Source organism: Triticum dicoccoides, chromosome 2A (assembly GCF_002162155.2).
Source record: "Triticum dicoccoides isolate Atlit2015 ecotype Zavitan chromosome 2A, WEW_v2.0, whole genome shotgun sequence".
In the NCBI taxonomy this organism is placed as follows: domain Eukaryota; kingdom Viridiplantae; phylum Streptophyta; class Magnoliopsida; order Poales; family Poaceae; genus Triticum; species Triticum dicoccoides.
In genome coordinates this window covers 30,485,253-30,500,271 of record NC_041382.1, presented here as the reverse complement: position 1 = coordinate 30,500,271, position 15,019 = coordinate 30,485,253, and the positions used below count along the sequence as shown (strand labels likewise).

Sequence of the window (15,019 nt, the reverse complement as noted above, 5' to 3'; positions counted from 1 at the left end):
GGGCGGAGAGATGGCGACGGGAGCGGGGGCGGGCCAAAAAGAGGGCGGCGGGGCCGAGAGCGGAGGCGGCGGGCGCGGCGGGAGAGCGGAGGCGGCGGACGCAGCGGCCGAGCGGCAGCAGCGGCGGCGGATGCACCAGCCCGCGTAGATTTCCCCTGCCCGCGCGAATGTGTCTGGCAGCCCGCGTAGTTTTCCCCTGTATTGAGTCGCTTTGACTGGATGTGAAATGCTGCCAGCCGTAGGCGAATGTGTCTGGCAGCCCGCGTAGTTTTCCCCTGTATTGAGTCGCTTTGACTGGATGTGAAATGCTGCCAGCCGTAGGATTGATTTGGACGATGGATGTAGGGGGGCGAGGCACTCCGTGACCCGCCTCTGGCGAGGCACTGGATCTCGGTCCGCAAGAAAAAGCTGAAAATGTGGACATATAACTGCTAATGTGTTAAGAGTGTTTGAATTTGATGTCTGACAGCAATAGGCACTGAATAGATAGATGCACATGACATTTGTTGGATGGTCTCCGCACAAACTTGAAGCCCAAGCTAGCAGAATCGAAATCAATCGGCTGTAGATGTCACAATACTTACTTACTAGTACATTCAGCACACTACTATCATACTACAATATTTCCTGCAACCGAACACATTTACTTGGACTCTCTCTTGATTATCTCAGACTCCCAAAGGGCGAGCTCCGCCTCCCTTGCAAAGACCTCCTTGTGCCTCTGCTCCTCAAGAAACGCATTTGCGTCCGCCGTTGCCTTCTTCTGCTGGATGCACCGGACCAAGCAATCCTCCAGATCTTTGCCCAATTTGTCCAGCTTTGCGGTGACAAGGTTACAGGCGGCCAATTGGCAATCGGCCTCCCAGCGGTCCTTGGCGACCTGCGCTAGCCCGAGCCCCGCTGCCACCGTCACGGCAACCACGGCTGCGCAGACACGCCACGAAACCACCCCGACCTGCATGGCGGCGTCCGCCGTGTTCACCCTCGCCGCACCTTGGCCTCGGGTAACCCTCATGCTGAGCTGCCTAAGCTCCTTGGCGAGCTCACGGTGGAAGGAAATGCCGGCCAACTCGACCCTGGTGATCTCACGCCGGATCTTGGGTGGGATCTGTGCAGGCGCCCCGTCACAGAGGGGGCGGCGAGTGGTGTGGGACGAGGCGCGGTGGCAGAGTTGGGCAAGAGGCCTGGTGCAGACGGAGGCGGCGGCTCGCCGGAGAGGAGTGGCGGCCGCACGGCGGATATGGGGGGCGGCGGCCATGGCGGTGGTGGTGGAAGTGGGAGAGAAATCACCGAGCCGTCACACTGTGACTCGTTATATGCGGAGGCGGCGTCCAGGGTTTCGCCCCCACACCACATGCCAACCGTCCGATGCTACCGATCTCGGGATCTCTCTTTCACCGGCTCACGCCAACAGACTCGCGCGGGCCGAGGCCCAGCACGACCCACAAACACACACACTATTAGAATAGGGATCTCTTTTGGGCTATGGCACATAGGCCGTGAATGTAACAGCCGGGTCTTCATCGGCCTTGGACCATGTGTACTGTACGAAATCACTAATTGAGGAGTTTGCGTGGCATCGGACTGCCAAGAGGCGGTTAATAATATCAATGGGGGAACAGGAGGCCCCAATGCTGGGTTGGTACATGAAATAATGAACCATTGTAATAGTTTTATCACTTGCACTTTTGTTTTCGAGCGTAGGAACTTCAATTTTGAAGCTCACCATCTCGCCAAGTTTGCTTGTAATCTACATATAGGTAGACATGTTTGGTTGGGCATTCCCCATGACCCCAATCTTGTACCTATGACAATTACTTCTGAATAAATAAATCAGGCAAGATTTCTCAAAAAAAAACTAATTGAGGAGTACTCCCCCTCCCCTCCTCCTAAAAAAACTAATTGAGGAGTACTCCTTACAAAAATCACTCCCACCTTCTCAGATTATGACAAATGGCGCGCTTGTTGCAGATTCGTTTGTTCAAAACGTTTTATTTCTTAAACCGTGCGTCGAAATCTCGAATCATTTTTACCTTGGATTCCTCGCGTCCAGATCTTTAAAACTAGATCTCATGTTGATAAATTTTGACGAAAAAATTCACAAAAAAACAGTCAAAAAAAACAGACGAAAAAACCTAACTGGGAGCACTTTTTTTTCCTTTTCCGAAAGAGCCATGGCCGTGCCTCTCGCAGAAGAAAAAAAATAAAAAACACGTTTTTCATATCCGAGAGGCATGGTTGTGCTCTCGCGGAAGCAAAACCGTTCCTCTAGCGAAAGGAAAAAAAAGAAAACATGTTTTTTTTCGTTTTCGAAAGACACGGTTGTGCCTCTCGCGAAAGCACAACCCTGCCTCTCATAAAAGCAAAATTGTGTCTCTCGTGAAAACAAAACCGTGCCCCTCGTGAAAATAAAATCGTGCCTCTCGCGGAAGAAAAAAAACTCATATTTTTCGTTTATGAGAGACATGGATTGCCTCTCGCAGAAGAAAAAAATAAGAAAACATTTTTCATATCCGAGAGGCACGGTTTCCGTTTCCGAGAGGCATGGTTGTGCTCTCGCGGAAGCAAAACTGTTTCTCTAGCGAAAGGAAAAAAAAAAGAAAACATATTTTTTTTGTTTCAAGAGACACGGTCGTGCCTCTCATGAAAGCAAAATTGTGCCTCTCATGGAAATAAAACCGTGCCCCTCGTGAAAGTAAAACCGTGCCTCTCGCGGAAGAAAAAACACCAGAAAACTCATTTTTTCGTTTATGAGAGACATGGATGTGCCTCTCGCAGAAGAAAAAAACACGTTTTTTCGTGCATTTTTTTAAAAAACCGATGAAAAGCCAAAAAAGTCAAAAAAACCAAAAAAAACTTTTAAAAAGGCGAAACACGTGGCGGCGGCTCTGAGCGTCCAGAGCGCGACACGTGGCGGCGGCTGAGAGCGCCAAGTGGCACTGATCGTTGCGAGGCTCCCGAAGGAGCGCTCGTCAAACTAGTTGCTCTCTATACACTCAGGGCCGGCTCTAAGGGGGGCAGGGGGGCGGCCGCCCCGGCCCCCCAGATCGAGGGGCCCCTCCCAAGGTGTATACATGTAGGCTATGGCCCAACGCACGCAGCACGACGGAATGTGTGCATCAAGCGAGGAAGGGAGCCAGCGATGGATTCATCCGTTCCTAGTTACTACATATGCACCGCGAAACAAAGGAAACTGATTGATCCCTTCCAATTCGTACCTTGGTTAGTAACTGCATGTCAAACAAAAAAGGAATAGATTGATCCCTTTCTATTCCATCACGCACACATTTAACACAACGATTCCCAATTTCTCATCGGCCGCGGACGCTTCATCTCGTCGCGACTGCGAGTTCGGCGCTCCTTTTCCCCTTTCTTCTAATAAATTGAATTTTCCTCCCTAATTCAGATCGACCGCCGATCTCAATTCCCTGGGGGCCATCGGAACCATGCTTCGTTCTTCGTGCATCAACGATTGGACCATCTGAGGTATATCCTCTATTCATATTGAGGTTCCTAGTCTCATAGATGAATAGCCGGCACATCGGACTGTTCGACAGTTATCAATTGATGCAGTTTTATTTATTTTCAGCATTGTGTCTTGCCATCCGTAAGAAAGTATCTCTCTGGTAGCAATGAAAAAAGAAGGAATAAGGCTGTGGATGATTTAGTATAATCACAGTGCGGAAATATTCATAATTATTTCAAAGAGAGTTGGCGATAATTGTCATAAAGGAAGGGCAACCAACTAATGGCAATTCAGAATTTGATTAGCCAGAAGAAAATGTCGACACCAACATCAATGATAACAATGTAAGTGTCTCTAAGCATGTAGGTAATTCATCGGATGCACATCCACAGCCCGCTAGTGATGATGATGAACAACCAGTTTATACTGATGATATTTATGAAAAAACTGGGATAATCTTGATAATACAGCAAGAGACATCTTAGTTGAGAAATGGTCTACGAGGACAAAAAATGACATAGCATCTAGACGATGCAGGGAGATGTTTTCCATATGCCCATTATCATAGAAAATTAGGCAATGGGGAGGAACATGATACAGAATGACTAGTTTATCCAAAAGATGTCGACAAAGCGTTTTGCTTCTGATCTAAGATCTTCAAGTCTAGCATTAGCAGGAGTTTATTCAAAAGATGCCGTCAAACTATTTTGCTTCTACTGTAAGATCTTCAATTCTACCATTAGCAAGAATGAGAGATCCTTAGCACATGATAGATTAGGAAATATTTGGGTAATATGTATAAATTATTTGATATATATATATATAGAATATATATATATATATATATATATATATATATATACTGATTTTGAATGCATTTAGGTGTTACTGTTAATATTTCATATATATGCGTATTAATTTTTATTGTTATGATGACTACATTAAGAGCCCCGGGCCTCCAAAATCTCAGGACCGGCCCTGTGTACACTATCTGACGATTCAAATAAATAAGATCGGCTCAATAAAACAAAAAGAGAGAATAGAATCGGTTCCCTCATAAAAATATCTATCTACTAGGTAGGAAACGTGCCTCAGTGCACGGTTCCTGGCTCGACACATTCGCCGGTAATGTAAAAAAGTTACATATTTTTGCGAGAGTGATCAGTTTAATGCATAGAAACATGAGATTGTCTTTATAAATGGCATAACTGTTACCAACACATCTTAGCGCACATTGCATGGTCCATCCCATAGGTGCAGTGCACCTGATCCTAAACTGACAAATCCGAAATAAAAAGAGCAAAGTAGCTCCCTATGATAGATTGCTATTTGATCAGAAAGCATAAAGCCCCGCAAAATGATTCAAATCATCGGGCTGAAAACCAGGCTCGCATCGACCGCTTGCTCCTCTTGCCACATGGACATGGGCCCCACGTGTGTCTCCATTTCTTCACGCCTCCCAGCCTTATCTTCTCATCTCCTCTTGTCTCGTCTGAGTAAATTGCAAAAAACCATCACATTTACGGCTAGGTTTGTAGGAAACCACCAACTCGTTAATCCGTTGTAGAAAACACCGAAAATCTGTTAAATCGTTGCAAAATACACTGATTGGATGATTTGGCTCGTTTATTCACTTTCTTACAAGTGGGGCCAGATTGTAAGGAATTGACTTAGAAAAAATAACACATACACCCCTAGATCTACAAAAACAAAAGCAATCAGACCCCCTGATGCATCACCGAGCTACCTCTGCCGGTGTGACGCTCCCATCTCCGACCCCCCAGTGCGGCGGCGCTGCCCAGCCTTTGCCGCGCGCCGCTGTAGGCCTGGCCGTGGGAGATAGAGTCAAGGCAGGCCGCCTGTCCGTGCCTCGACGGCCTCGTCACTCCTCTGCGGTTACCACGTCGACCGAGCTCGCCGTCGGTCAGCACCAACAACCCCACCTCGTAGCCAGACTCTCCACGCGCGGCCCCGCCATGGGCGCGGAGGTCGCCCAGATCAGCACCTTCACCGCCGTGGCTGCCCACGCGCTCTGCCTCGCCGGCCTCGCGGCCGCCCACTCCCTCGCTGGCCGCGGTGCCCTCGTCTCCGACCCCGCACACGCCCTGCGCCTCCTCGTGGTACGCTCCCTTCCCCTCTTCCCACCTCGTCACCTCCTCCCACGAATCCTATCTTCTGACCCTCACGGGTGCTTTTTTTGCAGGTCTGTGAGGCGCCGCTTGTCATCGTGGTGTTCAGTCTGCTCCGGCGAGATCCCAAACGCTGCTCGGTTTGTTGCGGTGCGAGAGAGGGTCTGATTGCTTTTGTTTTTTTATCTAGGGGTGTATGTGTTTTTTTTGCTAAGTCAATTTCTTACAATCTGGCCTCACTTGTAAGAAAGTGATTAAACAGGCCAAATCATCCGATCAGTGTTTTTTGCAACGACGTAACCGATTTTTTTGGTGTTTTCTGCAACGGATTAACGAGTTGGTGGTTTTCTGCAAACCTAGCCGCGAATGTGGTGGTTTCTTGCAATTGACTCGTCTCATCTCTGCTACAACCACAACACCGCAGGTCCGGTAACTATGTCGCTGCTGGTGAGATCCTTCGTCGTAGGACCTCCTCTCTCTCCCTTGCGCGCCATGGTCGGCCTATTCTCTCTGTCTGCTCCGGCAGCCCGACCACCACCCTCTTGCCCCTCTGCCTCTCTCCACCCTCCAAGCTCTGCCTCCCTGTGCGCCAACCAGGCTCCGCTTGCGCCCGACCTCACTTCTTTTCGCCAGGGCCACGGCAACCTCCTGTTGCGCACTCCAGAATCCGGCGAGATCTGCCACACCGGCACGGAGAGCCATCAACCGCACCGCGTCCTGTCACCACATCTGACGCTGGCAGCAGCTACAGCTTCGCGCCGAAAATCCACGCTCACCCCATGCTCGGCCTTTGTGTCACTGTTCGCAACATCACCTCTGAGACAAGTTTCGGCAACAATTGCGGAACGCGGCTGTGAAAGATAACTGTGCTAGTGCGCGACGCAAGTAGAGATGTTGTTGCAATTTTTGCAACAAGAGTCTTTGTTCAAATATATAGAACAGAAATTGACTTACTATCTTTGTTCTTTTCTCGTCATAGTATTTCTCGTCTGCCTCCCAATCGAACAACTGACGCATGTTGTACTACCACAGGAACATGTGCATAGGGCAGCTTCATAGCTCGTACTATGACTTTAGCATATTTCGCTCCGATGTGTGCTTGTCATCTTGCCACAGAATTTCCCCTTAAAGTATGGCTCGGCCCACTTGTTCCGCACCTCAAATATTTGTGTCAGGTATGTGTGATTGCGGACACCATCAAACACATTAATCTACGCGGTAAGGGCGCCTCCTCGCGACGTCTACGTCTTCCTTTTATTGTGTCAGGTAAAACCGTCCCGCAATAACACCTCTACCGGGTAAATACGAAGCAAATCTTCTCTACCACGCAACATAAGCGAACTCGGAGCACTCCCTCCTCCCTCGTCAGTCACCGCCTGGTTTTCTTGATGGGGGCGGAGGAGTAGGGGATCCCGCCGGATCAGAGGCGTGCAGGCACGGCGGCGGGCGTCTCCGGCAGCAGCGGCGACCTGCAGGCCAAGTGCTACGGCGGGGGCGCTCGATTTAATACAATGTCATGCACTGGTCCCTGCAGAAGTGAGAGAAGATGAGGGAGAGAGAGGAAAGGAAGGAAAGGAGGGAGAAAGATAGAGGAAAGAGGAGATGAAGCTGCAGTGGCGAATGGGACAGGATCGCCGGTCGGCACCCGCCATCGCATCTCTCCTCCCCTCCTGCTCTCGACCACCATGAATATGGGGAAGACAGAGCCAGCGCGGAAGACGGCTCGGCCCTGCCACTGATGCCTCCCGGCTACTTCCATCAGGCACGGTCCATTCTTCTTCCCTCATGTAGTCATGCTCCTGATCTTAAGCAGAGGGGACACGTGGCCGCATACGCAACATGGCAAAAGGGTCCGGGCTGCATCGGTGGTGGTCCGAGCCTTGCCGCCTCCATCCCGCACCATCTTCTTCATTTTTTTCGTGGAAGATGATGAGAATGTATCAAGGTTAAAAAATAGTAACTGAATGAGTGTTCTCTTTTTTCTGCCTCTGACTTGATAATATATGGACGTTCATCATTGCCATGTCTGATTCTCTGATTCATGCTACATAGAAGCTTAGATCTGTAATCAGGCTATGGAAGAGAATACTGTAAGAGACACTTTTATGAGCAGAGGTATGTGCCTGAATTTACACCTTAATTATACCGTAATTAGTTCTGTATGGTTCGTCTGATTCATGTTGAAATGATATTCCTTAGTCTGTTAATCGTATAGTAACTAGATGGTGTAGTACTATGGCAGTGATATACTAATTTTGCGTAAGAATTACTGACATATGCTGACTTGCTTTTCTGATTCAGTTGAAGAGCACTCCAGGCTCAAGGCTTTCTAGGATAATTGCGTTGTTAAATCTGAAGGTATATTATTGGTTTCTCAACTCATGTATTAATAAGCATTTTTTCATCCTCAATATATTACCTGGGATTGCTAATAAAGTAACTAGCACATGTATGGGGTCCACTTGATAATATGCCATGCCAGGCGCCAACCAAACACTGCCATCCCGTGCAAGCCTGGCCAGGCAGAAAACCAGCACCTCTCCAGGCTCAGTCCATGCACAGGTTTATCCCAGGTATGAAGTTGTAGATGCAAACCAAACTGACCCTAACAGCAGGCAAATATCTCACCATGTTCCAACAATCGATGATGAGTCAACGCGCCGCCGCGGTGGTATCTCCTCCTACGAGGATGTGACGCCGCTTAATTTTAGTGCTATAGAATCTTGCCTACATGTAATCAGTTATTACTATGTGTTAGGAGACAGCCTCGGTCAGCGCTGGAGGGTCCCACGCTCCACGCCACGACCCCCACGTTGCCCACGTACTGGGCTGGCTACGGCCTCTATATGTACTCTTTCTGTATCACTTTGAATCAATGAGAAACGAACTGTATTAGTTTTCATGGTATCAGATATCGATCCTTCCTCTCCTCGCTCGCCATGACGAACACCAGCGAGCAACCAATCCCCCCTCTCCCCGGCGGCCAACTCTCCGACGGCCAAACCACTCCCGGCGATCACACCTTACCCATGGCCACCGCTCCCATCCAGGGCGGCCCAACTGCTCCGCCAGCCATCGTCCCTCCTTCATCCCTTACCTTTAGCGACACCATCACCGATATTACTCCCTCCATCCCCATAGTTCTTGATCTCAACAGCCACAATTACTACCACTGGCGCCATCTCTTTGAGATACATCTCGGTCGCTGCTCTCTTCTCCACCACATCTCCGGTGATCACCCAGCCGCTCCTCATGATCCTCGCTGGATCAAAGACGACCTCGTCATCATCCAGTGGCTCTATACTCGCATCTCGACGGAGCTGTTCAATCTTGTGGTGACGGATGGTGCCTCCGCGCGTGATATTTGGGCCGAGCTCCGCCGGCTCTTCCAGGACAACAGGGATGCTCGCGTCTCCGCCCTCAACACCGAGCTTCGCACGATCACGCAGGGCGATCGCCCTGTGGGCGTCTTCTGTCAACGTATCAAGGCGATCGGCGACGAGCTCCGCGAGCTTGGAGAGGTGGTTGCCGATCGGTCGCTTCTTCACGCACTCATGGGCGGCCTTGACGACCGCTTCGCTCAGCAGGCGACCCTGATCCCTCTCCTCCGTCCTCTTCCAACACTTGCTGAGGCCCGCTCCATGCTTCAGATGGAGGAGCAGAACCAGGCGCGCAAGGCTGATGCGCCGCGCCTGTACCACGCGACCACGCGTCCTGCTCCCGCAGCTGCTGCAACACCTCCGACCGCGTCCTCCGGGTCGTCTTCCTCACAGCCACCTCCCGGTTGGCGCCCGAGTCCGAACTACAAAGGCAAGAACCCTGTTTACGATCCTCCTCAGCAGCGCTCTTCGGGATCGTCTTCGGGTTCCTCACCTGCACCACCAGCTCCTCCTGCGGCGCCCTCGACCACTCCCCCGGCACCATGGCGTCCTTCGCACGATCCCTGGACGGGGCTTGTTCAGGCATGGCCAATGCCGTGGTCTGCGCCCTCTCCCTATGGCGCTCCTCCGGCATACAGCGGGGCTTGGGCGCCCGGCATGCGTCCTCAACTTGGCTCTCCGGGCCTCCTCGGATCACGGCCTCCGCAGCATGCCTACACGGCATACGTTCCTCTATACCAGGCGGCGGCGCCTCCCTCGGCTCCATCGACGTACCCCTACGCTTCTTCCTCTACTTCCCCATGGGATCAGGCGCCACCACCGGCTTCTTCCTCTACTTCACCATGGGATCAGGCGCCATCATAGGCTTCCACTACTGCGTCGACCTCGGCGCCACCCGCGCCGAACTGGGATCAGGCTGCCTTCATCGCGGCCATGAACTCGCTTACCACCCAGGATGCAGGTACAGAATGGATATTCGACTCTGTTGCCTCCGCGCACATGTCCGCATCTAGCTCTTCCATGTCTTCTCTTCATCCTTCTATATTTCCCTCAATTACTGTAGGCAACGGCTCATATATTCCTATTTCATGCACTGGTTCTACTTCCCTCTCTCCTAACCTATCATTACGAGAAGTGCTTGTCGCCCCTGCTCTTATCAGAAACCTCATATCTGTTCGTCGGTTTACTATTGATAACTTGGTCTCTGTTGAATTTGATCCCTTGGGTGTGTCTGTGAAGGATCTTCGCAGCAAGGAGGTGATCGCTCGGTTCAATAGCTCTGGCGACATGTACACTGTCCACGCCGCCTCTCCAACACCGCAAGTCCATGCCATGATCCCGTCCATCTCTCTTTGGCATCGTCGTTTCGGACATCCCAACAGTGCCACCACGACCACTCTACTTCACGAGTTTCAGCTACCTCACGTTCGGGAGTCTCATGATTCCGCTTTGTGTCAGTCTTGTCAGATGGGAAAACATGTTAGGCTTCCCTTTGGCACATCTACTACTACTAGTTCATTTCCCTTTGAGTTTTTACACTGTGATCTCTGGCAATCTCCGATCCCTAGCGTTTCCAGGTTCAAGTTTTATCTTGTAATAGTGGATGATTACTCGCATTTCATGTGGACCTTTCCCCTTCGCTGCAAGTTTGATGTGCATACTGTGTTTGTGAACTTCTAGAAATATGTGTATGCTCACTTCTCTCTTCCAATTCGTTTTCTTCAATGTGACAATGGACGTGAGTTTGACAATGCCCGCAACCGCGATTTTTTTTCTTCGTCACGGCATTCTTCTTCGTTTTTCTTGTCCATATACCTCTCCTCAAAACGGCAAGGCCGAGCGCTCTCTTCGTAGCATCAATGACATTCTTCGCACATTCTTAATCCAAGCATCTATGCCTCCCCAATATTGGGTCGAATCCCTCCGCCACGCAACCTTTCTACTCAACATACGACCCACCAAGACCTGCCCCAAATTCTCTCCCTATGATTCCCTCTTTCTTTCCACTCCCTCCTATGCAGATCTTCGCATTTTTGGGTGTTTATGCTTTCCTAACCTTTCCGCCACTGTCGCCAACAAACTAGCACCACGCTCGCTGCCTTGTGTTTTCCTTGGGTACTCGGATGATCATCGTGGCTACCGTTGTCTTCACCTCCCAACCAACCGCATTATACTCTCTCGCCATGTTACTTTCGACAAGACGATGTTTCCTTTTGCTAACCACCACCCTCCTAATCTCTCCTCTCCTCTTTCTGCACCCTCTACTTCATCGCCAAAATCTTCTGTGATCGACGTGCATGCCATGCATGGTCCTGTTCACATCGATCAGCCACTACCTATCACCCATACCCCACCCGCCGTTTCCTCCACGCCTCTCTCGCCATCCACTTGTCCTTCCCATGCACCAGGCCCACCATCCCCAGTCCCTCCTTCTCCGCATGCATCAGCCACAGACTCGCCATCCACCCCATTAAACAATTCCACTAGCTCTCTTTCTTCTTCTTCCTCCCACTCTCTCAGTCCTTCCTCATCCGGTGTAGCTCGCCCACTTCCTCCCCGCGCCATTCCTGCACCCATTCCTGAAATGACCACACTATGCGCACTCGTAGTAAGTCTGGTTTTCGACAGCCTGCTCGCCGTCTCAACATGCACGCTAGCACATATTCCACCCCCTCTCCTCCTATCTCTCCAATTCCCTCCTCCTACAAAGCAGCGCTTCTTGACCCCAACTGCTTCCAAGCAATGAAAGATGAGTATGACGCTCTCTTACATAATCAGACCTGGTCTCTGATTCCTCGCCCATCCGGTGCTAATGTGGTCTCTGGTAAATGGGTTTTCCGCCACAAGTTCAACTCTGATGGCTCTCTCTCGCGCTACAAAGCTTGTTGGGTTTGTCGTGGGGACTCACAACAACCTGGTATCGATTTTGACGAAACTTTTTCTCCGGTGGTTAAACCCAACACCATTCGGGCTGTTCTTAGTATTGATGTCTCCTCTGACTGGCCCATTCACCAATTAGACGTTAAGAACGCTTTTCTTCATGGCTCTCTCACTGAGACAGTGTATTGTCGACAGCCTCTCGGCTTCGCTGATCCCTCTTTCCCTGATCATGCTTGCCACTTGCAGAAATCGCTTTATGGCTTAAAGCAAGCTCCGTGCGCTTGGTTCCAACGTTTTGCCACTTTTCTGCACACCATCGGCTTTCTCCCTTCCCGCTCTGACTCCTCTCTTTTTATTTTCAAATCTGATGCTCACACCGCTTACCTCCTACTTTACGTAGATGACATTGTTCTCACTGCTTCTTCTTCCTCCTTTCTCGAGCACGTTATTTCTTCCCTGCGCACCGAATTCTGCATGACCGAACTTGGCCATCTTCATCACTTTCTCGGCATCGCCGTTTCCCGCTCCTCTTCCGGCCTCTTTCTCTCCCAACGATAGTATGCACTCGACATTCTATCCAAGGCCGGCATGCTTGATTGTCATCCCATGCGCACTCCCGCTGACACTGGATCCAAACTGTCTTCTTCCAGTGCGCCTCTTCCTGATCCTACACTCTATCGTAGTCTTACCGGAGCCTTGCAATACATGACTCTCACCCGTCCCGAGCTCGCCTATTCTGTGTAACAAGCTTGTCTTTACATGCACGATCCTCGCCTTCCACATTACAACCACGTCAAACGCATTCTCCGCTATCTCAAAGGCACTCTCGACCATGGTCTTCTCATCAACACTTCTTCTCCACTCACTCTCACAGCATACTCTGATGCGGACTGGGCTGGTTGCCCGGATACTCGACGTTCCACTTCCGGTTACTGTGTATATTTGGGTGATAATCTGATTTCTTGGTTGTCCAAACGGCAGCTTACTGTTTCCAGGTCTTCTGCGGAAGCCGAGTATCGCTCGGTTGCACATGTTGTTGCTGAAACAGTCTGGCTTCGTCAGCTCCTTGGTGAACTTCATCGCCCCATCCAGCAGGCTACTATTGTGTACTGTGACAACATTTCTGCTGTGTACATGTCATGTAACCCTGTTCAGCATCGTAGGACTAAGCATATAGAGATTGACATACACTTTGTCAGAGAGAAGGTAGCTCTAGGTGAGGTCAGAGTCCTGCATGTTCCAACAAGTGCGCAATTCGCGGGCATCTTCACCAAGGGGCTGCCCTCCGCCGCCTTCTTCGACATCCGCTCCAGTCTCAACGTCGTCGAGCCCGCCGCTGACACTGCGGGGGGGTGTTAGGAGACAGCCTCGGTCAGCGCTGGAGCGTCCCACGCTCCACGCCACGACCCCCACGTTGCCCACGTACTGGGCTGGCTACGACCTCTATATGTACTCTTTCTGTATCACTTTGGATCAATGAGAAACGAACTGCATTAGTTTTCACTATGTAATGACTTTGGGAATGCATTAAATTTGGTTGAATAATAAATCTTCAGTTCCCAATTTTACAAAGGAAACGCTTATTATCTGTAGTCTGATAGGACCTATGGCCAGACTACCCGACTGCCGTCGATCCTACTGGCATTAGATATGGTTCAGTTATAGTTTGCTCTATTAATTGATTTTGTTATCTATTGCAAAAGAAAATTGATTTGGTTATCTTATAGTGATGGATATGTTCCACTTCCAAGGAATCCAAGACAGATTCCGCCATGGAGAAAAATTTCAGATGAAGTACATGTATATGAAAAGTCCACACGTGCTTAGCATAAATAATAATCTATTCAGATTACATCGAGTCATACCAGGATATAATACATAGATACTTAATTCCTCGACCGTGATCACTACAACTACCTATCATACACGTACGAAGAATGGGTTTCATATAATAGGAAAATAAACTTGATAAGTGTTTCTTAACCCACTAGGAGAAATTATAGGATGCTGCTACGCAGCGCCCGCGCGCTATGCCGGTGGATGTCGCGGCCGCCAGATTAGGAAAGTCAATCATGTTGGTCCCCACCCATGTGCTAACAAGGTAGGCTCACCTTCCCCTTGTTGCCACGTCCCAACAACCAGCGACCGATTTGCCTCACGTGATCTTCCCCCACTCACCCGCCATCAGAAAAATCCTACGTCCCACAAGCGCTGATATGCAACTTCTTGTTTCCATCCCCAGCCGCCGCCGGAAGCCATGGCCTAGCGTTGGGGAGCTCCCCTTCCACAGCGAAAAACAGAGTAAAAGGCTAAAAATAAAAGCGAAAAATCCTGGGGCAAATACTGGAAAACACAATCGTGTCTGCAACTCTTCCACGCTGACCAGGCAAAAATTCTGGAGATTGAGGGCAATTTAATTGCCAGAGTTGGGCAAATTTCTCCCAGTGAACAGTAAAAGGTGAACAAAGTTCTTCCAATGTTTATGAACTTCTTTTAATTCTAGAACTAGTGGATTTCCCTCTCTATACCTACCCCCTGATATACGACCTGCGAAAATTGCCCCTGTACCTAAGTGTTTCAGAACCTGGCTTGATTCTTGTCCCCTGTTCTTGCCTCCCCCTTTACACATGTATAACTTGGATGCTAGATAATAAAAGCTGCTGACTCTTGGCTCTTGAATTGCATCTTGTCTATTGTATTGCACCTTGCTTCTGCAAGCAAAAAGAAACAAAAAAGACATATTGGTGTCCGTAATCAGTGTATAGGAAAAACTAGTCAAAGAACTATTGAGTTGCTTACAAAAAGGGGGGGGGGGTGCTAAAAGTGTTTCATTTACATTATGTCGCTTACATATTAATTCCTTGCCCCCCTTTTTCGGTCTTCTAAAATGTGCAGATGGCTGGCATTGATCTCAATGAGCTATGCGACATAGCATCAGACGTGTGGATGAGTAGGGTCGATGGGCTATGCGACCTAGCACCGGGGCGTCGGCAATTTCTGCAAAAGAGATGGGTGTGGTGTCTGTAGGCGAGTAGGGTCGATGGCTATGCAACATAGCATCGAGGGTGGGCGAGTTGGTTGGTCGGGCTTAGGCGATTTCTGCAAAAGAGAGGGGTGTGGTGTATGTAGGCGATTAGGGTCGATGGGTTGTGCAACCTGGCACC

At 49.9% G+C, this 15,019-nt stretch overlaps 1 protein-coding gene across 1 annotated transcript; it reads left to right on the top strand.

Moving 5' to 3' along the window:
* The first annotated feature begins 4,998 nt into the window (after positions 1-4,998).
* Positions 4,999-5,871, top strand: LOC119358756. Its single transcript, XM_037625185.1, has 2 exons — positions 4,999-5,586; positions 5,670-5,871. The coding sequence occupies exons 1-2, from the start codon at positions 5,197-5,199 to the stop codon at positions 5,847-5,849; spliced, it is 570 nt and encodes a 189-aa protein (XP_037481082.1). The 5' UTR covers positions 4,999-5,196; the 3' UTR covers positions 5,850-5,871.
* The last annotated feature ends 9,148 nt before the right edge of the window (positions 5,872-15,019 follow it).